Source organism: Ostrinia furnacalis, unplaced genomic scaffold, assembly GCF_004193835.3.
Source record: "Ostrinia furnacalis isolate ACB-3 unplaced genomic scaffold, ASM419383v2 OfSCF0629, whole genome shotgun sequence".
In the NCBI taxonomy this organism is placed as follows: domain Eukaryota; kingdom Metazoa; phylum Arthropoda; class Insecta; order Lepidoptera; family Crambidae; genus Ostrinia; species Ostrinia furnacalis.
Genome location: NW_021130868.1, coordinates 139,875 through 165,237, shown reverse-complemented (window position 1 = coordinate 165,237; position 25,363 = coordinate 139,875). Strand labels below are relative to the sequence as shown.

Here is a 25,363-nt window from a genome sequence, read left to right as displayed (position 1 = left end):
ACAATATTGTAATATTGAAAATGTATAACACGTCGCACGTACTCGTAACTTGCACAATTTGTCTTGACAATTACCGCGCGTATTTCGCGACCCAAGGTAAATGTTGGACATAATTTTACAATGTTCTGGACATTTAGTGCCACTCATCATTTTGCGGAAGTAAGCGCAAAGTTATGTGGCCAATATTGCGGCGTATTTCGGTGTTTCACTTCACTGTAAAATGTAACTGTAGGGCTCTGTGGTATGATTCATGTTGGCGGTTTCTTTATTGGATACGCTTGTGAGAGAAACAAGACCAAAATTATATTCTCTTTGTTATACCACAGAACATATCTGAAATGCCTTTATTACAAGTTGTGAATGGTGTGTACTGTGCTGTAAATATTGCCACTATTAAACTTGCGGTATTTCAATTGTATATATTTTATATTTTTTTAACAACATGACTGTAGTGGACAGCCACTGGGGCGGGCGGAAATAAGAAAATACCTTCGGTTTAAAATAAAGGTTTATTTCTGCATTAAATGTCCAGACTGCTATCAAAACATACACTTCAAAAACTAAAAAAAGGTATCAAAAAGAGTAAAAAAAGTATAAAAACAGACAAAAATATCAAAAGCGGTTGGTCCACCTACCGGTTCCCAACAATGACTATTAAAAGATTTAAAAATATATTGTCATCAGCTGCTGGATTTTAAACTACTTCACCGCCTGCTGGTTAGGATGCAGATAATGTGCCTTAGAGCAGAAAAAAATATTACCTATCACTTACCTACCTTGTCATAATTATCATTTACCTTAACAATTCTGTCTTTGATTAAAAATTAACTAAGTACATATTTTTCTAGGAAGTCAGCAATGTTTGTAGTGTAAAATCGTTAATTATGTATGCCCACAGTTCAATGTCCTTTCACAATGGGAAATGTATTAATACTTTAACCTCCACCTTATTTACTACGAGTACCTATATAAAGTGTCTCTATGAAATTACAATGTTACAAAATATGACGTGTGTAGTGACGGCAACTGACAAGGTTATTTAGCCAAACAAATGAAATAATATTTAATTCAAAGGATTTGCCACACTGATGCTTCAACCACACCAACGCGTGCAGATCGCCATCACGGACTGTCATGGGTCGCGCGACCTGTCATTGGCCTATGATCGCGCCAGCTATGGCGATCTGCACGCGTTCTGCGGTCTACAGCCCGTTCAAAGTGAACGCAGCCCGCATCATGTATGAACCATATTGGTTCGAGCAAGATATTCTGACAGCAGTCGAGACAAGGCAATCTGTCAGCGGTGCGGTTTGCGTTCTGTGCTCGTGTCCGCATTGTCAGTTCGCATCAATACGAAATGTATTAGAGTTCGACAATATTCTTCATATACATGATGCCGGCTGCGTTCACTTTGACCTGTCAACTGATCCTTAATGGAATAGAGAAATCGGTCGTATTGGCCCGATCGGGCCGACCCATCTCCGAAATATCCCCAGCGCTTAGGGTAAGCCACCCTCTCTCAGCTATTATCTTCCATTTCTGTAAATACCCTTTAGACATTTGAAGACATAAGAGAAATGAATAAACTAGAACACGCAAATGGAGTGCCAAACCGTTTCAGCCTTTGTGCAAATACTTATCTAACGTAGGCATTGCTAAACCATTTAACTATACCTACATTAAGTGAGTTCGTCTATGTGCTTTAACAAAAAAGAAATTGTGTGCCATGAAATATTATTTTTATAAACATATTTTAGTTGTCTATTTTTTTTTTCAAGCTTCAGTAGGTGCGATTACGAGTATACACGTATAATGTCACGACGATATAGCATCGATTTGGCTTTCAGTATACTGTGTACCTACCATGAGTTTACGTTAGGTGTGCTCGCTAGCGAGTACGTCAAAAATATCTATGTATGAAGATTTTGTTTCTTGAAAGTAGCCGCTAGGGGCGCTGCACAATATGTCATACAATTAATGTCATTTTTTTACTCAGTCGCTAGCGAGCACACCTAACGTAAACTCATGGTAAGCACACTGTTTAGAATCATGCTTAGAGCTGACTTGCTAAATAATATGAAATAGAGTCATATTTCGCCCATTCACGTCCACCTACTCGTACCTTATCACAAGCAAACTTAGGAGTACCTACCTGTTACGTTTTACATGCTATTATTTTATACATCGCGTCCTCGGCTTTACTCGTGCGTTATTAAACCTAATTTTGAACTGTGATTAGTTAATTGTTGTTTCCAACTACGTCATGGATTTATGAAATTTGATTTCGATTTACCTTAATAAACAACCTTTGTAAAGGAGAAATGCCCACGCATGTCACGTTGTTATTAAAGGTGACTGGAGGACTGGCAGATGAAAAATAACTTTAACAATATTCATCTCGAATCACAATAACTTACATTTAGCTCGAAATGTCTCTACCTTAATATGTGTCCCAAATTAAATTAAAATATCCCATCTTGATCGTAATCTTATAAGATTTATGCCCATAAATAAAATCGGGACCTAAATAAGAATGCGTCTTCTATTCCATAGGTTATTATATTAATATTTCCTTATTGTTATTATTAATAACATAAAAATATAATGTAGTTACGAGTAGGTATATTCTAAGGCTGAGTTGCACCACCTAACTTTGACCGTAACTATAACGACAACCGGTGTTTTTATATTATGGAGTTTGAAAGATTTTTGACGTTTGTCAAAGTTAAAGGAAGATGGTACAACCCAGCCTTAGTTCTCCTATCGATAGTCAAGTATTCAGCCGCAAGGCCGCAACCCTATTCCATACTACTTAATCCAGGCAAGATTGGGTGTTAAAGTACGATGTGTGAATAGTATTCCCTAGTAAATCTCCGTGGCATTTATACGAGACACGTGTCACGGACTGACTAGTTATTAGATTAGGATAGATAAGGACTTTATTGAGATACACAACCAGTAATAAGAGTAAATTATAACAATTACTACCATCGATACGTGTGGTATTGGTTTGATGAAAATTTTTTTTTTTAATTTCAGTTCTAAGTATGGGGACCCCCAAAATTTATTGATCTTTTTCTATTTTTGTATAAAAAACTTAATGCGGTTCACAAAATACATCTACATACCAAGTTTCAACAGTATAGCTCTTATATTTAGTTTCGGAAAAAAAGTGGCTGTGACACGGACGGACAGACAGACAGATAGACAAAAAAAAGACAGACAGACAGATATGACGAATCTATAAGTGTTCCGTTTTTTGCCATTTGGCTACGGAACCCTAAAAACAACGACAAGTAAGTGTCGAAAGAGCGCCGCTGAGATTTAAACGTAACTTTATGATTTGAAGACCAACAGACATTGGTAGGTACTTCATATTTATTTAGACTTATAACTACCTATATTTATTTCGTGATATGGTAATGACACACCATGGTCAACTGCGTTTTTGTGCATTTACAAAAACATCTACTTATTAAAATGTTTATTACCCAATACAAAAAAAAATACATGTTGGAGGACATCCACCCAATTAGCACTTTTCAGCGAGTTTTTGCGAAATGCATTATATGACTATTTTGAATGTCAGGTGCCAACCAATGTAGTACAGTCACGGAATGAAAAGGTTCGTCAGTTTTCAAATTGATTCCTTCAACGAATCGCGAGCACATATTACCTTTTGAAACTATGTTACAGAATAATCTCGAGTTAGAGAAAATAATCTTTAACTGTTCGTCAGTAAAGTTCAAAATTATTCAGATCAAAGTTGTTTGACGATTTATCTTGTCAAGAAGATTATTATGATTGATAAACTAAAACCTTCTTGTTGGTTCAACCTGCCATTATTATTTCTAATAAATAAAAAAAACTATTGTCAATTGGTCAATGTCATCATTGCATTGCACTGATGGGATAGAAAAATAAACAAGCAAAACCTTATTCGTTAGCAAACGTCATCATTATTTATTTAAATGTTAGCAGCACTGTTTCTTGCACTGTTATGTTGGCAGGTTTGACTCTTACAGTACAAGCGAAAACCGACACTAAGGTGACGAACCTTTTCATTCCGCGACTGTACATACATAACATTTTTATACACTTACATATATTTTATTAAAATGACGAATAGGTACTAATCAAGTCCTATTCAAACGATGAAACATAATATTTTGTTATTTAAATGTACCTATTCACAATCAGTACTTAGGTTTATTACGGACATATTTTTTCCAGTAGGTACGAGCCCAATAAGATTAACAATTCAATAACACAATAAGTAATCAATTCAATACTCAAGCTCTACATGAAGAAAAGTGCCTGAAAACGAACGTTGTTTCCAACCTACGGTACATATTTCATCACAAATTATCCGGGGATCCAAGAGAACCTGCGCTTCCTACTATTTAATCCCGGTACCGGTAAGATAAGACGTGTAAATTGCACCGGTTTCCCAATAAATCCCGGTTCCGTTGTTAGAGAACGCTCCCACGCACCAGATTATTCCGTCCGCGGGATTACTACTAAAATATTATACTTCGAGGGTCTGCCCTTGAATCGCGAAGCAGTGACGCAATAAAAAACCTAAGGGCTCTTACGAAACCAAATGCTTACCGGCCGCTAAATATTGTAAGGGAAACCATAAATTATATCAATTGCCTTCTGGTTTTCGACCGGTATTTTCGCAGCGCCAGCTTACATATAATTGGCAATGCTGAGGTATAATAAAAATGTGCTTATTTTATATTTATGTGGGATAATAAGCACTTTATAAATTTATAAGTGTCGACCGGCACGATTAGTCAAACTAAGGTGACCTTTAAATCAGAACTAAGTTTATCAGAATTAAGCAAAAAAAAAAATCAACAATAAATTAGTAACGTTATATTATGTAGCCAGTATACGCACTACACCTACCACCATATAGAAATACATCATAATATTCCTTCAATACTTAAATTATTATTATCAATAGCGCTACATACTTTAATAAAAGGATAGTGCCAGGGTCTGGACCAAGTGCTGCCCAGAATCAACCCATAGTGCATTTTGTTCCTCAGGCCAATACTAATGTGTAAACCGAAGCGCACTGAAATCTATCCCTGGAGTTAAGAGAAAAAAAGAGTTTTGTTTTCAATTATTTACATACAAAATATCATCGATATATACGTACTACGCATAAGATTTCGTGACTTTGGCATTAAATAACACTCGCTATGTTAAACTTAACCATACTGCATCCGTACACCTTACTTTAGTGCGACTTAGACATTCTTTATAAGCGATCTAACGCTGTTGGAATAGTTTGGTTAGTTGACAGAAATCATTATTCCCAAAATGAAGCAAGAAGTTTTAGTTCTCTATCCTTGCGAAAAATCAATTTATTGGTGTATTACAATCGATTATTGAAGTTATTGTAAGCTAAAACTTCTTGCTCCATTTTGGAAATAATTAATTTCGGTCAACTAACTAAACTACTAAAACAGCGCTTGATCGCTTATAAATAATGTCGAAGTCGTACTAAAGTAAGGTGTACGGATGCAGTATGGTTAAATTCAACATAGCGAGTGTTATTTAATGCCAAAATCGCGAAATCTTATGCGTAGTAGGTATACATCGATGATATTTTGTATGTAAATAATTCAAAACAAAACTCTTTTTTTCTCTTAACTCCAGGGATAGATTTCAGTGCGCTCCGGTTTACAAATTAGTATTGGCCTGAGGAACAAAATGCACTATAGTTTCATTCTGGGCAGCACTTGGTCCAACTTCCATACATGGATTGGCACTGTCCTTTAATACTCTTTTAGCTTCTACGACTACGCATGACAATGATCGCATTTTGAATAAAATCTCTTTGGTCTGTTTAGTCTGGCTGGTTTTAATTTGACGCCATTAAAAATTTGACATAAAAACAATTTCCCGTCATTTTTCATTTGTTTTTTCTTCTTCGCCAAACGTTACTATGTGGCTCAATTAATCATTCCCTACTTGATTTCGAAAGTTGATTTATAATTTTGAATACCTACTCAATGCATTTGTGAACCGAATAAATTAAGCATAGGGAGCTATACAGCACCAGTCAAATTGAGGTAAGTACCTTTTATAAGTACGAAATATTCACGTTTTATATTATGTCACTGGAAAGTGAAAACTTCTACGGATACTGCTGGCATAGTAGAGGTTTGATAGCTATATGATTTTAGGTAAGTAGGTACGCACTGTTGTTAACAGTCAACTGAACAAGTAACTTATTATTAAAATTTAATGAAAATTTAAATCAAACATAACAAATAAATGAAATAAATATTTGACATAAATAAATTTATTTCTAGCTTTAAGTTGACTGTAGATACAATGTATCTCCAGGCCTCCGTCACTCGCCTATGTCGGCCGAGATAATTACCTACAGCACGCGACAACTTCAAGTTGCAAATCAGTCCGGGCCGCCACGCGCCTGTTTGCACACGCGTATCTATACACGCTCGGTCGATCATAGTCGCAATCAAGGTTTATTATTCCAACAGCACTGTTATTCTTCTTTAATGAAAAATTTTAATATTTAGGAATAATAATTAACTGTAGTGATTTAAATAATAAAAAAACTACACTTTTTTAATAATAAATTATTTTGAAATACTTATGACAAAAAACTATAGCAAAAAAAATTGGCTATACCCGCTTTTAGACTTAATAAAGTGTTTGCCACTTTTATGGGACAAGGTATCCATTTTTATAACAAAGTCCCTGATAAATATAAAGAGCTACCGTATAATAAATTTAAAGGTATAGTTAAAGATCACATGCTTAAAAAAGCCTATTATACAACTCGAGATTTTCTTAATGATAAGTCATCCTGGGAGTAGGATTATGGTCCTCTCATGCTCGCACTAAAAATAATTAAAATGAATAGTAATGTATAAACTAATAATAATTTCTCAAATGTTATAGTGTCATGCTTCTCAATCTGGACTGTTACTTAGCTTTATTATTAGTTTTTTTATTTTTTTTATTTAAGAGATAACTTGGAATTGTCATTCTCACTAAAATGTCTCTGGGGTGGTGGCGTAGTGAGGCGGGTCGTTACATTCCCTCTAATATGGTCGAGTGAAGCGATGGCTGGTTCACTCGTCATGTCTGTGAACAGGCGCTGCTTTCGGGGACTGGTCAATCCAAGTTATTCAAATTTATGTATGCGAGTCATTTCTACTAGTACCTTAATATGTAAGTCTAGATATTAGCACGTCACTACCTTGTTTAATATACCACGCAATCTTGTATACCCATTCTTATGATACACCATACAAGAATGCATGGTAAATTCAGTGAACTGCTACTATTTCTATTTAGGTATTTATATTAACCGGCAGACAGTGGTGACTGAGTTTGTTGCGGCGCTTCTTCTCAGCACTTGCCAAATGTTGGTCTCGAAGCGCTGGTAGGGTAAAAAGATTATGAGACATGTAGAGGCTCCTTAAGAGCAAAATGACGATTTGTAAGAACTATTTATTAGTCTAAACAAATAAAGAAATTTTGACTTTGACTTTGACTTTGAAATTGAGCCAGCTTTTTGTATGAGCCCAAGCCCATTCATGAATAGAGTCCGGTTCCCTATTGTGTTAGAAATTTCCTACATATCTTCTTTAGTCGTTTTTTCGTCTGGCAGCCCTGCCTGTCAGACGTACTTAGATAAGAGCCCCGATTACGGTAACTTTTAACGTCAACAATCCAGACACGCTTCTCGATTCTGCGATACGATTGGTCGTTCAACAGCGTACGTCAGCTGTTTTGACCAATCGTATCGCAGAATCGAGAAGCGTGTCTGGATTGTTGACGTTAAAAGTTACCGTAATCGGGGCTCNAATGGCTCAGCGTAATTATATCGACTAGTGGTTAGCACTGACGTAACATCTTAGACGTTTCTGACGTGAGTCATATGCCGCATACGTCAATGTAAACAGCGCCAACTACACGTGTAGAAAGTTAAGTACGTGTGATTTCGATGTATTTGATTATTTTGATGCAGTGTAAAGTAGCATGAAAAAGTTATCAATATTTTATCCTACCTAGTTATTCTTATAGTATCATTCAGTAATATCAAAAATGCTCAATTTCTAAAAATAAAAACATAGAATTATTCACAATTGTTCGTATATTAACCGGCAGACAGTGGTGACTGAGTTTGTTGCGGCGCTTCTTCTCAGCACTTGCCAAATGTTGGTCTCGAAGCGCTGGTAGGGTAAAAAGGTTATGAGACATGTAGAGGCTCTTTAAGAGCAAAATATTTGACGATTATTATTAGTCTAAACAAATAAAGACATTTTGATTTTGACTTTGACTATTAAGTATTTGGTTCGGATCAAAGAAGAGAAGAAAAGTAAAATTACTTTTTCTCTAAAGTTTACCATAATTTCAACATTAATTAATTAACCATTCTTCATAAACAGTAACACGTTTAAGCTTTTCATTCTATGCGCAAAGCGGGAGCTTCTTTCGATCCAGAAAGCTCTGGAACAAGTAAAAAGGAAGTAAACAAAAGTTCGCACTTTTGCAGCGCAACTTGCGTAAGTTTCAGAGAAATAACAAAACTGTGCTGTAATGGGGATTAAATTCTGTAAAAACGTGTAAAAAGGAAAATTTAAACGCAAGATTTTGACCCACTTTCCGAACCTTTTAGTGTAAAGTCTGGTTTTTGTTAGCTTTGGCCCGTATTGTTTTCTTACAGTTCTTCTGAAATGAAGCCTCGGCTGAAAATGAAAATTGTAAGTAGCGATCTTTAAAATTTACTGGTGTTGTAAAATATTACATGATTTATAGTGCAGGTCAATTGAAAGTTTAAAAAATATCAAATGAAAATTTGCGTGGAATTCTCAATAATGAAAATGAGTTTCTGAAATCGTTTTTCAAATCTATCAGCAATTAACTAATGGTATCAAGGGTCCGAAAACACGTGACATTTATTTTTTATTTATTTAGATACGTGATTTCAATGATGCTATTAAATCACAAGCTTAACCCTCAACGTGTCGCATCACCAACTCTTCCCTTAAACCGACCCAAACCGCTCACCCGGGTGTTCACTAACCTAACTGCTGTCACCCCGAATGACACCCGGACTCAATAAACTAGGAACAAGTCCGAAATTGGAAAAGAAATCTTGGCGCGGGCCGGCATGCAAATACCGGGCACGAAATTGCTAAACTCAGAAACTTGGAAGAGTTAATAAATTAGCTGGTTCTTTTGTTGGCTCGGGTTATAAATTCCAGGTAATTTTGGCGACCTTAATTATGAACGGTGGATTAATAAAAGCAAGAATAAGAATAATAAAGTCGGTTGATGATTACACAAGATGTTTAAAGCCTTTGTCAAATCTGCGTCAAGCGTCAAGTTGACGTCCAAGAGTAGACGTCGTAGGGCTCGGTGACACTAGAAAATTTCTGTATCACGTTATATTTTCAGAATTAAGGCCCGTGTTAAGGCGCTACCCATGTTAACGCTAAAGTTTAATTGGTTAATCTACTAAAATTACAAGACAGATCGCGCACAAAAGGAAAAATGGCTAAGTAAAAAAATTTACAGTTAAAGGCCTTTATTGCCTTTAAACTAGGCACTGATTTCACAGACTGCCGTAATGATTACTGTAATCAAACATTTTCATAGAAAATGTAACACAGACTTTCATCATTATTATCATACGTATTTTCATTATAAATATTAAACATAATTACTAAGTATACCTACAGTTGATCTAATAGAAGCAGTTTTAAGATATACCATGTACTTACTAGTATACAGTTGCACAGCGTCGGTCCACATCTGTTTACTTGATAGTTGCAATTGCAAGCTCCAACGAAATTCTATTTTTGTTAGCGAAACAATTTAAAATGTGTTTTCCGTTTTCGCTTAAAATATCTCGTTTTCAAAACACAGTGGAAAATGTTTACGCAACGTGAACTCTCTCAAAAACCTGTTTTAGTCAAAATGTGTACCTACAACCTCTTCTCAGAACGAATAGACCACGGCATAAATGAACCTAAGGATGATACTTATGTTATTATAATAGCTGCTATTTTGAAAGTAAAACGTTTAGTCTGATGCTGACTGTACTGTAAATAGTTTGTCGTGACACTTAAAGTGGCCAAAAAGTTTACAACAAACCTTATTCCATTTGTTACAAAGACGTGTTGCGAACTTTTTGGCTACTTTGGGTATTACCAGAGTAAATACAAATGAGTAGGTCATCTTCATAGAAACGCACCGAGCGCGGTTTGTATGTGAGCGCGCCAATATACGTATGCGGCGCGCACGCACACACTGACAAAATTTAGCGGGGATTAGCGGGGAGCCAGTCGTGGTTGCGCCGAATTTTGTCAGTGTGTGCGTGCGCGCCGCATACGTGTTGGCGCGCTCGCATACAAACCGCGCCCGTGCGTTTCTATGAAGATGACCTACTAATTTGTATATACTCTGGTGTTACGAACTACTTAACGCTGACTGTACGTACAGTACGCTAATCAAGTTAAACTCTGGGGGATCTTATGTTGATTGTATTAGGGATGAGTTTGCAACAAAAATGTATAGGTACTCGTAGTCTAACGTGCTGAGTGCTAGTGCGAGTTTACACGAAACGTTATCGCTAGCGACTGCGTAAAAAATTACATGAAATATATTAAAGATTGTACAGCGCCCCTTGCGGATACTTACAAGAACTAAAATTATAGAATTGTAGCCACGATAGCCGAACGGCGAAGGGGTCGTACTGGCCGACTCGAGATCCGAGGAACGCGGGTTCGAATCCCACCGCCGCTCGACTATTTGTGGTGAGCCCACTCGTAACACAAGCTTATTTAGCTTAACACGAGGGGCTAACGGGACTATTAGTCATTTGTGCAATACAAATGGTTAATAATCATTAGAAAAAAAAAATCTCCATAGATTTTTTGACGCACTCGCTAGCGAAAACGTTCAATGCAAACTCGCACTAAGAACACTGTAGTCTGTACTGCGTTTAAAATGAAATACCAAGCAAACGAGTCCAACCTTCTCAAAGGAAGTAAAAATAAAAATTCAACGTTAAACATTTCCCCTGGAAGTTGGTATAAATAAAGTTTGCCGCGAACTCCATCTGCTCAAGTGGGGACAGATAACTCTATACTCTGTAATAGTACGAGTTAAGTTGCGATACTGTGTGTGTGATGGAGTGGGCCTATTTTTCTTAAATTCAAAATTCTTCTTCAACCCATTTGACACCATTTTATTTCAAAGACAATAGCAATTAATTAGAATTAATTTTATTTAAATATAACTTAAAGTAATTTCTTTTGGCTAAAGTTGTTGCGATTCACGTAGGCGAGTGAGCTTTACATGTGTGGTGGCTCGCTCTGTTCGTTTTTCAAAAGTTTTCAGACGTTACATTATCATTATGTGCATGTACACGTACACACACAAGTAAAGCTCACTCACCTTCGTGAGTTGCAAGAACTATACACGAATACCAGTTATTCTTATTAACCAAGTAGGTTTAAAATGTTTGTGTTAGTGAAATGCGTTCATAACAATAACAATAGTTCAGCGGCTCGGATTCACGACCCTGAAATCAAATGAAATCCTGAAAATTAATTCGTGAGCTGAATGGAATATAACAGTGACATTAACAAACTTATCGTTAAGTAGGTATTTATTCCATCTTTATAAAATGTCAAAAAACATAATATCTCTGAAATATTATATTATGTTTATATTGAATTGAAAATATTTTTATGTCAAGTAAATTGTGTCACCCATGAAAGACGAAATGTACCTAGTAAAAATATTTTAAGCCTACCGGATAGATTTTCTCCATTATGGCCAACTAAGTTATTATATAGGAATTTTCCGTAACAAAGTATTCCTTACGGGAATTATTGGAAAGTAGTTAATAGTAGTTTCTTTTTAGCCTTCTAGAGAACAGAGACAATGGAAACAAACATGGTTAGTTCTTTATTGAACTTTAATTAGTACAGTAAAGACTATACTAATTAAAGTTCGTTGTACCTCAATCCCCAAACTTTTGTTAGACCAAAAGTTTTGGTATTCAGGTACAACAAAGTTTTCTCAACAATACGTCTTATCAATGTAATCCATAGGTACCTACTTTAAATATTTTTGAAAGAAAAACGCGTGTGAATTAATTCACACTATGAGACAGACAATTTTCACTTAGGTTAAGCAACTGAGGGTAAAGCTACTCACAGTGTTATATATTTTTATATTGTGATTTCTAAATCGCTGTAGCTTATTTTTCAGAACCGAAAAGAAATATTTTTGGATTTCAAAGGAGCAGTCGTCGGCATATAAAGCTATTTTTATTTGTAATAAACACCAAGTTTGCAAACTGCTTTCGACTATAAATACTTTTTGCAGATGGTCATGGGCTGCATATTTTGTAAATACTCGCAGCCAAAGCCGTAAGAATTCCAGCCTGCAAGAATTATAAAAAATATTTTTAAAATCATGCCAGTCATCAAGAAGCCCCCATCACACCCACGAGCGGTGCGTTTACACAAACGTCTCCGCCGTCTAAAACTTCAATATACCACCGCAAAACGTTGAAACTTTACCAATTTACTTTTTTATTTGCCGCCGCGATTTGCATGGCCCGAGACGGTGTAGCGATTCCTTTTCCAATTTCGAACTTGTACAAAACTCTAGGTGACTTTGTAAATGCGCGATTGGATTTTGCATACTCAAATTTTGCGTATTTATTATGCGGCGGATTTTGAGGATATTATGAATTAAAACTTTGGTTTAAAAAAAAGCTAAATGTTGTACTTCATAATAATTACAGCGTGAATTAAATGTCAATTTCGTGACGTGTCACATAAACGTGACGCGCGTTGAAGTGTCAGTATGTTTTAATTTCTTCCTTCGCTTCAAATGATTGGCACGTAAACACAAACGCCACCAACCGGCCATTGCGGAAATCATTAAGGGAGGCCTATGTTCAGTTAGTCCTATGGCTGAAATGATGAGGATGATGATGAAACACAAACGTACGTCAGAAACTTTTACATTTATTCCATTATTAGCAAGGAAATAGGATAAACATCTGATGATCGTGCCAAGTATTATAGATAGACTAAAATATCAATGTCAATACAATTAAGAAACACACCAAAACAATTACGGCGTCAATTAAGTTATGTCAGTTTCGTGACGTGTCACACGAACGTGACGCGCGTTGAAGTGTCAATGCGGCTTAATTTCTTCCTCCGCGTCATTCTGACATGATTGATTGGCACGTATTTGCACTTTGACGCGATCGGCACCGGCTGAATAAAACCATCACGTGAAATGTAAGTGGAGTGTTATTGTAAGGCTGCGTACACAACGACGTTCCAAATATTCTAAATTTGAAATTTAAAGTTTAATATTTTATTGTTCACTAACAACTAAATAATGAATATGTTTATTGAACTGGACAAGGGAATACTAGTCTAAGAGACAGTACAAATTAATCAGAGTTATCTAAAAAATCTAGATATTTTCGTAAGATAGCCTTGATTAACTAAGCAATTTTTTATACAAAGAATCCAACAAACTTTATATATTTTGAAGGGCTGATCGAGTCTTTGTATACAAAAACTGACTATTAAGGTAAGGCAGAACAAAATATCAATTTCCGCTACATATTTTTAGAAGGAAAAAAAATATATAATTATGTACTAGAGAATAAATTTTATTTTTTAGAAGTAATGAAGACATGAAACGGTTAAAACCTCCACGTGAATTTTACATAAAAATCACGTCCGGACGTTGAGTCGGCGAGCCGGTATTTTTTCTATCACTGTCTGCCTTTGCATTTTTAATTCGTGTAAAAACGTTGCATTTTTCCACGAAAACGGCCTCAATTTGCGTGCCGTATGTGTGTACACGTCCTTATTTGACGTAGATACGCTTTGATATTTTGAATACGATGTCACGGTACCATCTTTGAAATTGTTTCAATGCCTTACAAGAGCATGTCATTAGGGACTATATTCGATTGATGTAAAATCGATACACGTTTAAGCTGGTGGTAATTAAATTCCCATTTCGCTCGTATTTTGAATGTGTGGAATATTCCAAACTGAACCTTAACAATTTTGTGTTGCCTCTGTGTTAGTTCGTATTCAGACGTGCGGAACAAAACCTTTTAAATTCAATATGGTTGTATCAATAACTTATTTTTGGTATGTTAGTATAGTATATTGTAGATGGACTTCGTAATGAAATGTCAATCCAATAGACAGCGACTAAGGTAATTTCGTAGGTACTTCCAAATTTTCCGCGCTAATCCATCGTTTGTATTTAAAAATAATTATAATTAGTATTGATATCTTCACTAATTATACATAATTATGTATGTTTCAAGCATGTTTGAATTTAATTATTAACATTAAGTTCGTATCTACGATGACTTTGACTTGACTTAATTTTAGGCACCGAAAATAGCGTCTTACGTCATAGTGTAAAACTGAATCAGGTTCGTATTACGGCCGGTTCACACATGTCTGTCATGAATTTCCGGGAAAAGATCGGACTGCAAATTGCGTGATCTGAATTTACTGTTTATGTTTACGCAAACCTGTCCTTACAACCTTCATAATAAGGTCTGCAAGTGTTTCTTTTAATTGAAGTTCTGCACAGTAATTAAGTTATAAATTAAAGCAAGCAAGTCCGTACCGAGTGCAATGTAAATGAAATTGCAGGCGGCACGAATCTTTGTTAATTTATAATGGAAATCTAAAATATGCGGGCTGTAAAGAGGATTTATTTACGTAAATAAAACCTTCTTTAACCAAAATAAATTAGATTTAGATTGTTTGTGTACCCCCCTTTTTAACTTGTGAAGATTTTTTCAAGAATTGAATGTGGAAAGCGATGAGTAAGAGATAGAATAAGGAATTTGTCCAGCAGAGTCTTGAGGTACAGTTGATGAAAGAAATGTTGTGGATGATAATTATTATTAAACCTTTTATTGCAACCGTATTCGCGTTTCAGGAAACAGAAAAGTGACTTACAAAAGTTTCTATCTTTTTTGTCATATTTCCATTTACTTTTGTATAAAATAAAAAAAAGACATCTTAATTTTACAAAAACATCCCTAATGTAGTTCCTTTTGTGTGTTTTGGCACAAACGCTGGAAAAGTTTCAGTACACAGCACCCTGTAGGTTAAATCACAGGGAAATGTGAAAATTTACTTTTACTCCAAACGTGTTTGAGTTTGCGCATTAGGAGGATCCTGTTGGGACAGGAATTACAATTTTGTTTGTCCAACTTTGTTTAGTTACACTGTCGTACCACGGGAATGTTCGCACCATGGTCATGGTTTTCTATTTTTCATCTAAATTCGTGTAAATTCACTACGGTGTGAACCCATATGCGTTAGCCTATAGGCGTAACATCTCTCATACCTAGCCCTTCCTTTTACTTCTGCTAAAAGGCAAGTACACGTAAAAGCTTGTGTTTGACATACCATTCTTTTAATTTTAGCAGTTCAAATTCAAATTGTTTCTCTTAAGAATTTACAAATAATATTCGCAATTTATTTAATGTAAGTACTAGGATTTTTTAAGGCACGGACTCTAAAAAGGTCTCTAATAAACCTTGAAATAACCTAACAAGTGAAATCGAAACTTCGTCTGCGAATATCTTTAAACTGAACCAATATCTTTCAGAATCGCTCGACAGATTTTCAGATAAAAACATTCACTAGTGTCCGAACCAGTTCAAACTAACCACAAGACCAAAGAAACATTGTAGTAGTTTCAAAACAAAAAATCCTCGTTCCTCCAACTCCTGTTCAAGTTTCCACGTTAAAAATCGGCAGGACCGACGGCCGTAGTATTTTATTGTGTGGAATATGCCCGAGATAACTTCGAGTTTTGTAAGAGATTGTAAAATAAAATTATTGTACTGATGAATGAGTTTATACTCGAAGCTGCCGTGGAATATTTTTAACACAGGCTTTAAAAATCCTTTTAAGTTTTGCATCACGTTAAAAAAAGGAAAAATATAAAAACAGCGAACAGGATTTTAAGCTTGTTGCAAATTGCCTGTACTAAGTACACTAAATACTCAAAGGTATTTTATTCCCTAGACGGAGTTAATCAAATATTTCATAAGAACTTAGGGAAAATAGACACGCACCAACTTAAGTAATTGAGGCTTAGAACGAAGAGAGCTAGAATGACTTTCTTAAAATAAGTGGTAATGTCAACTTACCGTATTTGCTCCTTGCTCAAAACTTTGAAATTAGAAATTGTCCAGCATTTTTATCAAGCTCAAGATCTGACTCCGAAATTTGTCTACAGTGCCCCCGGACATCATAAGCGACGACACATCATCAGACGTCTCCGTCCAGGAGTTGGAGAACGCCACCCTCACCTGCAAAGCTACGGGACACCCTCCTCCGAAGATCACTTGGAGGAGGGAAGACCACGAGCCTATACTGCTGAAGAAACCACTGTCAAGAGAGTTTGATAAAGGTTGGTATTCATCATCATCATTTCAGACACAGGACGTCCACTGCTAAACATAGGCCTCCCCCAATGACTTCTACATCGCACGGTTGGTAGCGGCCTGCATCCAGCGCCTTCCTGCTACCTTTATCAGGTCGTCGGTCCATTTTGTGGGTGGACGTCCCACGCTGCGTTTTCCGGTACCGATGGTATGGATGGTAGGTTGGTATTGATGTTGTAAAATAAAAGTAAAGGGCAATATGTGAACATATTCAGACCTCTCTAACCCCAGTGTAGTGTTGGTTAAATCCTCCATTTGCTTTTGGCAAATTAGAAAAAGTTGTGCTCCTGTATGGCTATATGACGATGATGGTATGAATATTTCTTTAGTGACATAAGTATGGAAATTTTGTTGTTTGAGACACCCAAAAGGCTGTAGTGGCCGCATAAAGATTTTTTTGATAAATGAAATGTTCGCAAAAATCTAGTTTTTAAGAAAAATCTTAAAGGAAATAAGTTGGAAAGGTAATTTAGATAGGTAGATTTATATTTTCAGTGTAAATAGATATTTTTCAGTTACTTGTTTTTGAACTTTATGAGGCCAATTAATTTACTTCTGTTCAAAAATATCAAATAAAAGCAAATTCGCTCGCAGATATCGGATCCTTAATTAAAATTTGACTTTTTCACGTAAACTTTAACCCTCGTAAGCCTGGCACAGGTGTGTTTACAAATTGGTGGGAGGAGGAGGTCTTGGTTATACCCCAAAAGATGATTAGTAAGTAGGTTTACTCATAACAACTTCCGAAAGATTTTGTGACGTTTTGCCCATACCAACCTCCATAAGTCTGAAAAATTTCTAACTAGAGAAATGATACCAGATGAAAATAAAAAAATAATTTCATAATGTTAAATCTTAGAACTTGAAGAATAGGTAACAGTGAAGTTACAATATTTATGAAATGTTTATATGAATTTCACAAGCACTTCGTAGTGGTGGCTGAAAAAGAAACAAAAATTTCTTTCCACACGGGTATGTAAAGCACTAACAGCAGTTCAGTACCAGCGTAGGTTAAATTGAAAACTGATTAAGGTAAACGCATGTAAACAAGAGTGGAGTGCACTCCTACTCATCCATACGAGTAGGTACTCATACGAACCGGCTTTTAAGCGATTTTAAGAACTCTTTTAAGCATAAGCCTACTGGTTATATTTTTATTACAATCTTCCTTTCACACCTACACGAACCAAGATAATGAGTGCCGGGGTATCGTGCATGCAAGCAAGGAAATAATTTCTGTAATAGCAAAATTAAGGTAGATCGCCTACAAGAAGAGGTATAGAGTTGTATTGAGTTGTCTTACGTTAAATCATTAGGACGGACTAATTGCAATTTGGACTGGAGTTTGAAGGAAGATATTAATTTAAAGGTCAGGTAGAGCGACTTTCGCTTGAATACCATGATTTATCTTGTTCTCACGTCATGTCCTGATAGATTTATTGGATTGTTTTGTTTGACATTCCAGAAGGTTTCCTACCCCCTACTCTTCCCGCGGGTGTCGTAAGAGGCGACTTAGGGTCCACACATCAAACAGAGAACGGGCAGCAGCGCTCTCTGAAAAACATCAATCTTTTAAACTGCGATCTCCAACCCGCCTGCCAAGCGTGGGGATTATGGCAAAACCCTCCACTATAGTGGAGGAGGCTCATAGTCCAGCAGTGGACTGTAAAGGGCTGTTGATGATGATGATGACCTATTTAATTTAAAGTCCCAAGTTCCATGACTACGAGTATACTTATTAATAATTATTTTTTGCACTATCGCTGATCTTGTTGACACAATTCTAAAATTGTAAGACCACCTCACCTATTGATCAGTAATATGATTTCACACAATAGCATAGCTTAGCATAATAATAAATCTTATTACCTAATGTATCGAGTAATAAGTTTCTTTATTTTACAACGAAAGTAAAAAATCTCTTGTAAAATGATATTTTAATAAAGTACACGGCAAGATACTCCAAAATGACTCGCTTATGAAGCAACTCCGCTATTATGTCCTTTGTTGTCCCATACGCGTCTTTACCGTCCCTAATTCAGAAAGGAATGAGCCTCGGTGGCGCAACAAAACGGAATGGCTAATGTTTTGCATAATATTAGCATATAACATAGCATTAGTAGGTCCAGAAGTCTCCCTTGTCTCTTAGTTTATGGCCTAACAAAACAGAATCTAAAAAAGTTGATAATATCTAACTACATAACCAATTGGATGTCGTTACATTAAGCCTATTACTGCATAGTTTTAGGTTACTGTAATAAGCCCGATTTTCCTATAAAACTACCGCAGCAATATTCAATATTCATAGATCAATTCATAATTTGGCGTTAAGTTTTAAGTATGTGGAGCGCGCAGGCCGCTACCAACCGTGCGATGTGGAAGTCATAGGGGGATACCTTTGTTCAGAAGTGGACGTCCTGTGGCTGAAATGATGATGATGGGGGGTGTATTATTACTATTATCAGAGTTTACAAAGAAGCATCTACTAATGTCATGTAATAGGCGCTAAACTCTGCTAGACAAATGTATTGTCTGATGTGCTGTTGACAGTAGAACTCTCTTTTGTTTTAATTAACAAAGTTTGTTATTGTTTTCCGGCCGTTTGGTGTAGTGGTTCGAAACCGACTGCTATTCCAGAGGTTGTGGGTTCGATTCTCGCACAGTACAAACATTTGTGTGCATGAACATATTTGTTTGTATTCTATGTATAAAATGTATGTATTTAAAAAAAAAGTATTAAAAATTTCCATTTATTAGAGAATAAATTTTATAATAATACATTAACTTAAAATGTATGTATGTTTATATCCGTTGTCTAGTACCCATAATACAAGCTTTGCTTAGTTTGGGACTAGGAGCGCAGTGTCAAATGTCCAAGGATATTTATTTATTTATTGTTCATAAATATACATATTATAATTTTAACTGTCAATCTGCTGGCTAGAACTTACTGATTTCCTTTATCTTATGTACATAACAGTCTTTGTGGTTCGTGTATTTTTCTCCCTTTTGTGTCTTTGAGACCACTCTTTACTCACCTTTGTTGATAAATAATTAGGACTGCAAATTATCTACGAGTGTACGCAGAAAGGATAAAATGTACATTAGTATTATTAGAGAAAGCCACATAAGAAGAAACCTTTAAGGCTGGGCAAAACTCTGTCAAATTCCAAACAAAAAGCACCGGTTATCGTTATACGCAACGGTCAAGTTAGGTGGTGCAACTCAGCCTAAGTAGGTGTGATATAAAGTGTAGAAACATCAGAGATTGTAGCAATACAATAAATAAAACGCGAGGTGCGAAACGACGATATTTTGTGCCTAAGAAATTAGAAATGTCAAAAATATGGTTTGTATGGCCTGTATTTACGTGTGTTTGTTACTTATGATCTTAAAGAGTTATTAGCCAAAGGATAAAGTTTGTAAGAAAAGCTAAAATATTTATTTTTAACCGGAAATAAAATTGGTACCCATATTCTATCTAACCATATAGTTAGTATATTTTTTTAAGCTTTCAAAGCAGATGAGAAAGTATTGTTTTAAAATAAAATGCAAAATCATTCAAATAATGCACAATCACATTGATTTAGGTTGTTTTCATCTTCATCTTTGTTCTGACAATGAAGATGTTCCTTTTCTGACATAAACATTTCTACTCCTCGATAATTGCGTTTTCTCGGGAAGAAAGATCGTAGCTGTCAAATGTCAATGTCATTCGAGAATGCTTCTCAGGAAAAGAGTTATCGGATTCGCACTTAAAAGCTTGAAGGATATCTTCCTAGAAATGAATACAATGTTACTTGTTACCATGGTGTGCAATATTTCATATTGGTTTATCCTTTTTTAGGGTTTCATAAGTCAAACGGAAAATAGAGAAGCCTTATAAAATTAAGGTGTCTATCTACATCTGCCTGTCAAGATAATTTTCTTCGTAACGTTAATTATAGAAAGACATATAAAATGTTTATTTGGCATCAAATTGCATGCAATGTTAAACAACAGGTAGATGTAGTTTATGGGGGTTAGTTGTTGATTTTAATATCGAATAGGCAACAAAACTCCTAAAATCATTATTATTATTATTAATAAACTCCTACAGCACATAGAGCTGTGTATACCTTTTTAACGCAATAGGTGCTTATTGCGACAATATTTTATTGTAAGATGTCGTAGTGCTTAAAGTTTATTATGCTGTCCAAAGTAGGTACGAAGGTACCGAATTTTAAACTTTCGCGATCCATTTCGAGTTAAATAGTAATTAGAATTAAATATTGAGTTAAGACCCGCGTCTTTCTCTATATGTATGTATTGACATATAAGGTACCGAATGTCATAGATTTATTATAATGTACAGATAGATGACACTCGTAATACTTATTCCGTCATTAATGATCAAAGTGCGTGTAACGTTCCTTGATCAATAGATTATATCCATTTCATCGTTCGTAACGATATTCAAAAAGTCATTTATATTTTATCAATTTGTGGCAGTATACGCTGACTAAGAAATTGTGCCTAAAAAGCTATGTCGATTTTGTCATTTTTAAATGAAAGAAGATTTATAATATTCATTTTTCATCAGTTTGTTGTAAGAGTATTAAAAATATTTTCTGCCTAGACAGAATAAAACTATTTTGTTATGCGAACATAAGATCTTCCCAGCCCATCAGTCTGGTCAGCGTGGGCATAGTTCCACAATTCTCCATTTGCCTCTGGCAAATTAGAGAGAGTCGTATAGTAAGTAGAGTTTTTTTTATTTGTCCAGTGTGCGTCTAGTATGATCTGATGATGACGATGATTTTTTGTTCTGTGCAGTGGAGAGCTACGTGGGCTCTCATAAAACTGTGGCGCTAAATTAGAAAGGATCGTCCTCTTGATTTGGAGACTAAATGACATAATGAAGATGATTATTTTTTTCAGTGGAGAGTTACGTAGGCAGCTCCCTGCCTTTCTGGTTATCCTTCTAAAGAGGAAACTAAATAAATGACTTGATGATGATGTTTTTTTTATCCAGTGGAGAGCTACGTGGGCAGCTCCCTGCCTCTCTGTACCTCTAGCACGAACAACTTTAGATTTCGAATCGTTTGCGTATTCGAACCGCCATCAAACGATTTAGTATGAAACTAAAACAGCGCCCATGTGAACGCATCGTAAAGTGAACTTAGCATGAGAAATGGTTGCACGAAACTTATTTTGACAATCATTGTCAAGTTATCGTTTAATGCGAAGGTGAGTATCGAATTTTTTGGAATACGCAAACGATTTGAAGACGAAAACTTTCGGTTCATGCTATAGGTAGTAGTTATCCTTCTGAAGAGGGTACTAAATTAATGACCTGATGATGATAATGATGATTGTTTTGTCCAGTGGAGAGCTACGTGGGCAGCTCCCTGCCCCTCTGGCGGGTGGACCGGCGGCAGATGGGCGCGTTCCTCTGCATCGCCTCCAACGACGTCCCTCCCGCCGTCAGCAAGAGGATCATACTTTTAGTCAACTGTAAGTACCTCATCGTCATCCATAATTTCAGCCATAGGACGTCCACTGATGAACATAGGCTTCCTCCAATGATTTCCACAATGGCCGGTTAATGGCGGCCTGCATCCAGCGCCTTCCTGCTATGAGGTCGTCAGTCCATTTTGTGTATGTGTGTGTCCGTATGTACCTAATTGATAATTATTTGTTACGTTGTTCTGAATCATACTGCCTTAGTGCCTTTCCAACCCATCTGGCCAGTGTGAGGAGTGTACACCATCATTTGCCTATGGTCATAAGAGTCACGCTTCTGTCTTCTTCTTTGTTGCTAAGTACACTTTTGACTGAGTAGTCGTGGGCGTCACGCCTGGTTTTGGTGGAAAGCTTCACAATCCGTCGCCATTCCTCCCGTATTGATCAGATTGTCGTGAATTCCTCATTACGAGTACGTACGTATATTTGTCTTTCTCACACATTCTGTCTTTCACATTCAGATGCGTCTTAAAATCCGAAAAAAGAAATAGACGTAGCTAAGCAGAAACGCAATGTTTTTCGAAACAGCAATCACCGTAGGTATCTAAACCTCCAAATTGAAATGGGAGCGGGTCCGCCATGTTTGTGTGTATTCGCGATACATTGATAAGCCAGGGGTTGTTTAACTAAAATGTTCGTATAAAACCCTCAAACCTGAATTTGTATTCCGCACTGCTCCCAAAAAGCAAACATAACACCGCGCACATTACACAGTCAATGTAATGAAAATATACACCCGAATAAAAGTGTAATATTTATAAGAATCGAATAAAAACCGGCTATACGGTTCCAATGGCTCGATAAAGCGTTTGCTCGTAATGGGAACGGGTCACGTTACTGAAAGACGGATTGGCCTATTCTGGGCGAGTTCCAGGGGATTATTATGTTTTCTTTTTAAGATGTTTGGGAATCAAATACCACATGTTGCGGTTATTGCAGTTTCTCTTTGAATGCTAGTGAAGACAATGTGCTATCTCGTTTATTATTGTTTTTATACCTGCTGCGACGTTCCTCGCTATAAAGTGCTATAAATGTTTCTATCTAAAATTCCTTTTACTTGTGCGATCACTTGTAGGTTATGAGCCTTCTTCTTTTTTTACTTTTTTAACTGAGATTGATGTACACTTGAATAAAAAGGAAAAAAGAAATGAATTATTTCAAATAGGTAGCGTAGCCTAGTTCTAGTATTGTCACCATTCTTATGGTGTGGTGTAAAACGCCCTTCTTGACAAATATCACTTACGAAAGGTCACTAGCAGAATCTGGACGTAACAAGCCATAGATAAGGTAAAAGGGAGCATATGTCCAGTGGCCAGCTACTATTTATGTAACTGATGATGATGTAGCAAATGGCTATGTTAATAATTAAATCATGAGCATGATAACTATTTTAACAAACATTTCTTGACGACCGTAAATATTTAACTTTATTTTGTCTTCAACAGTTGCCCCTACAGTAAAAGTGCCAAACCAGCTGCTCGGAGCGCCTCTGGGCACGGACGTGAAGCTGAAGTGTTACGTGGAAGCTTACCCCAACACGATCAACTACTGGATCAAGAACAGGGGGGAGATGCTTCTAGACGGGTAAGTCCACGCTACCAACGCGACATTGCGCTACACAACGTGACATGACGCTACATTTTACAACTAATGTACAGTTTGCACCAATTTATTTAATAAATGGCTGTAAATATGAGAGTCAAGCTACTAATTAGACATGGCGCTACAAGACGCGACACGATGCTACGCTATACATTGTATAGCGTAGCATCGTGTCGCGTCTTGTACATTAGTTGTATAGTATACAACTAATGTATATTTCACGCCAATTCATTTAAATTACTGTAAATACGACAGCCACGCGACTACACGACATTGTGCTACAATACGCGACACGACGCTAAGCTATACAAATAATGTATAGTTTTGTGCCAATTCATTTAATAAAATGCCATAAATATGAGAGCGACACGACTACGTGACAGTGCGCTACAATACGCGACTCTACAGTAGGCTATACAACTGTCTACCCATAGTTCGCGTTGATTCAATCAAGTAATTGCTGTAATTACAGCAATGATATGACAAACTTTTTTCACATACTGGTGGTTGACTATTAGTTATTTTACGAAATAAACTTTCTTGTTCATTGCCATTGTTTAAAATGTTGTCTCAAGTCACTTTATACACAAGCGCAGTCGACTCTAAAGTATCAAAGTGTGTCGTATACAAGTTTCCATAGATAAATAATACTTATTTGTCCGCTTCGTCCTTTGTTATGTTGCCCCAAGATGTTTGCTCTCGGACCAGATGGAATTGGTGCGGTTGAATTTGAAATCTTTATAACATTATGGACTTAGAAACATTAATTGTAATTATGAAACAGTACCTACTTATTAGTGCCGCAACAATAATGCCACTTTTAATTTGAAAATTATACAGGTTGTTAGGTAAATGGGTATATGAGCCGACACTAGCCCATGTTTAACATGGTCATATAAATGGTATGGTGGAGTCAGAAAATTGATATCTTAATTTTAATTATTTTAATTTAAATACAAATCGGATTTTATAAAATTTATTTTGTATAAAAATTAAAAAAAATAAAATGATGATATCAAATTTCTGACCTCAACATACCATTTATATGACCATGTTAACATGGGCAAGTGTCGGCTCATATACCCATTTACCTAACACCCTGTATAATATATTTGATTTTTCGATGGTATTTTGACAACAAGATAGTCTTTCTGTGCTGTGTTGCTATAGAAGTTTCTCGATAGCAAAGCGGACAACATAAAAAAAGATACCAACCGAATTGAGAACCTCCTCCTTTTCTTGAAGTCGGTTAAAAATATACCAAAGGCGAAATCAACTTATTTTCCTACTTTTCTTTGTTTTCTTCTACCACATTACGTTTGCCATTCAAAAGGCATTGAAAGCTTGAATCGAATATCATCTACGTATAATATAACACTCTAAAAGCTTTTGGATGTGCACATCAGTCAAAATAAGAGTTAAACGAGCCTGAAAGTATCCTTAAGAAGGCAGGTGATAAATATTTTTTTTTTATTCTTATTCTTTTTTTCGTCTGGCAGCCCTGCCTGTCAGACGTACTTAGATCAGCTGTTAGATTAATTTTAAGATAAATTATAAAATAGTCGTAATAATGTATCAAAATACACTTAATTAGTGAAATAAATGTGTAAATATCGTGTACAAGTGTTTGCAAAACTGGACTTGGTGTAAACACATAGTTATAAGGAGATAAAATCGGCGACCAAATTGACAGCTACGACCAACGTACAAAATTAA

At 36.0% G+C, this 25,363-nt stretch overlaps 1 protein-coding gene across 1 annotated transcript in view; it reads left to right on the top strand.

The window, feature by feature from the left end:
- The first annotated feature begins 1,176 nt into the window (after nt 1–1,176).
- LOC114366352 (lachesin-like) overlaps nt 1,177–25,363 on the top strand; it is a 31,869-nt gene continuing 7,682 nt past the window's right edge. Inside the window, exons 1-4 of the mRNA XM_028323211.1 lie at nt 1,177–1,336; nt 16,333–16,506; nt 21,908–22,036; nt 23,491–23,629. Coding sequence (XP_028179012.1) covers nt 1,177–1,336; nt 16,333–16,506; nt 21,908–22,036; nt 23,491–23,629 — 602 coding nt within the window. The remainder of the gene's footprint in view (nt 1,337–16,332; nt 16,507–21,907; nt 22,037–23,490; nt 23,630–25,363) is intronic.